We start from the raw sequence: 2,512 nt of genomic DNA, 5'->3' as shown, positions 1-2,512 counted from the left end.
ATGTCCAACAGCAGCTCCATCAGCGAGTTCCTCCTCCTGCCATTCGCAGACACGCGGGAGCTGCAGCTCCTGCACTTCGCGCTCTTCCTGGCCATCTACCTGGCTGCCCTCCTGGGCAACGGCCTCATCCTCACCGCCGCAGCCTGCGACCACCGCCTCCACACCCCCATGTACTTCTTCCTCCTCGACCTCGCCCTCCTCGACCTGGGCTGCATCTCCACCACTCTCCCCAAAGCCGTGGTCAATTCCCTCTGGGACACCAGGGCCATTTCCTACACAGGATGTGCTGCCCAGGTCTTTTTCTTTTTCTTTTTGTTTTCAGCAGAGTGTTATCTTCTCACTGTCATGTCCTACGACCGCTACGTTGCCATCTGCAAGCCCCTGCACTACGGGAGCCTCCTGGGCAGCAGAGCTTGTGCCCAGATGGCAGCAGCTGCCTGGGGCAGTGGCTTTCTCCATGCTGTGCTGCACACTGCTAATGCATTTTCTCTGACACTTTGCCAAGGCAATGCTGTGGACCAGTTCTTCTGTGAAGTTCCAAAGATCCTCAAGCTCTCCTGCTCAAACTCCTACCTCAGGGAAGTTTGGATAATTATGGTTGGATTCTGTTTAGCGTCTGGCTGTTTCGTTTTCATCGTGCTGTCCTATGTGCAGATTTTCAGGGCTGTACTGAGGATGCCCTCTGAGCAGGGACAGCTCAAAGCCTTTTCCACGTGCCTCCCTCACCTGGCCGTGGCCTCCCTGTTTCTCAGCATGACCATATTTGCCTACCTGAAGTCCCCCTCCATCTCACCATCTCTGGACCTGGTGGTGGCAGTTCTGTACTCAGTTGTGCCACCGGCATTGAACCCCCTCATCTACAGCATGAGAAACAAGGAGCTTAAGAGTGCTGTTAGGAAAGTGATTGCATGGATATTTCTGATTAGTGATAAATTTAAATGATCTACACAAATGACTTCCCTTGCAGGCCTGCTCCTTGTTTATCATTATTGAAGTTTTTATCCTCAGTATCATTTGCATTTACTAATTTCTTAGAAATATGTTTCTTTATTCTTCGGCCACCTACTGCGGAATGAAACTGTTCTGTTTACTCTCGAGGCTTTATAATATGTGTATAACAGCAGGCCAGAGTAAACTCTGTGATAGCGTCTGCCTAATAAAATTGCATCTCCCCAGTGCTCTTCTTGAAGACTTGGTTCTTCTTTCAAAGCTGGTGCCAAGACCAGGGCTGAGCAGCTGCTCCCCGAAAAGCCTGTTGCTCCACGGATAAGGCAAAGAAAAAGCTCATTTTGTGAGCTGTGAGAGACCGAGGGTAGGATTTAGGAGTAAGCTGTTGGTGTCTGATGACAGCAGAAATGGTGAACAGTCACTGAGGTACACAGCCGTGACTGTCCCACAACCGTCAGGGCAGAGGACATCGTCCAGGAAATTAACGGGGAGCTGCCTGAAGCTGCCACAACCATGGAACCCAGTGAGAGGGTTTGGCAGCAGTGATCCCAACCCAGCTGGGTCTACTTCTCACCCTGTGCAGCTGTGTCTGTTTGCTTCTGTCCTGCAGTTCCTAGGGCCAGCACGCATCCTTGAGACAGTTTCCCCCAAGCTATCTGTTGGCCCTTACCTCAAAAGTCACCACCGGACGAGGCTTCTCAGCTCACGTACACCTGAAGGACTGGAGTGAAGCTGTGATCACAGAAAGAGCAAGCCCTTGGATCCTTGCAACATCCTTGGATCTCTGCATGGCTGGAAGCCTCTGCAAGCCCCATGGGAAAAGAGAGCCTACTGAGAACATCCTGATGCTCCATATACCATCCCCTCAGGCCATCAAGAAAGGTCCCTCAGCCCTAAGATCCAGCCCAGCTTCTTGTTGCATCAGCAACCAGGAGAAATTGCCCCAGAATACCCAACACTCTTGCGCTAGCAAGCAAATACGCCCATGTGTGTACATAAACACACCGTCTTGTACACACACACAAACGTGCACACACGGATACAGCTGAGCACACACAAACCGGTTCAACTGGGAACAGCATTTGCCCAGGGTAGGCAGTGACTGGAGCCTCACAAAGGGAGAGATCAGTCAAGCTGGAGTCACCCACAGGGACAGTACCGAATTAAGATGTCCACAGGCAAAAGATGACTCTGCAGCTCCTGTGGGATTCAGTGGGAGACAGCATGCACGAGGAAGGGAAGACACACAGGGACTGATGCTGTATAACCTGCCAGGCACCTAAGCACCGCACAGCCATTTTTTCCCCTCTCCCCTCACAGCAGGATGAATGAGAGAATTGAAAAAGGTAAAAGTGTGAGAACTCGGGGGTTCAGATGGGTAACAACTTCATAAGAAAGAAGACAAAGAAATAAACCAACAAATATAAGGGGAAAAACAAATACGAAAAAAACCACCTTCTTCTCGTATTTATAGGCATTGGTGAGATCCCTTCAGACCCTCCTCTGCTCTAGGCTAAAAACGTCCCTTATCACCCTGAGCCCGTGTAGAAACAAGCAAAACAAG

General features: G+C 50.6%; 1 protein-coding gene across 1 annotated transcript; it reads left to right on the top strand.

The window, feature by feature from the left end:
* On the top strand, positions 1-942 carry LOC310891869 (olfactory receptor 14C36-like; the record flags this gene model as incomplete). Its single annotated transcript, XM_083854098.1, has 1 exon — positions 1-942. One exon carries the CDS (start codon positions 1-3, stop codon positions 940-942), a length of 942 nt encoding a protein of 313 aa, XP_083710224.1.
* Positions 943-2,512: the final 1,570 nt, after the last annotated feature.

The sequence above is a fragment of the Anser anser genome (genome assembly GCF_964211835.1).
Source record: "Anser anser genome assembly, contig: HAP1_SCAFFOLD_64, whole genome shotgun sequence".
Lineage (NCBI taxonomy): Eukaryota > Metazoa > Chordata > Aves > Anseriformes > Anatidae > Anser > Anser anser.
Note: the sequence above shows the minus strand (reverse complement) of the source record. Positions and strands in the feature narration are given on the sequence as shown.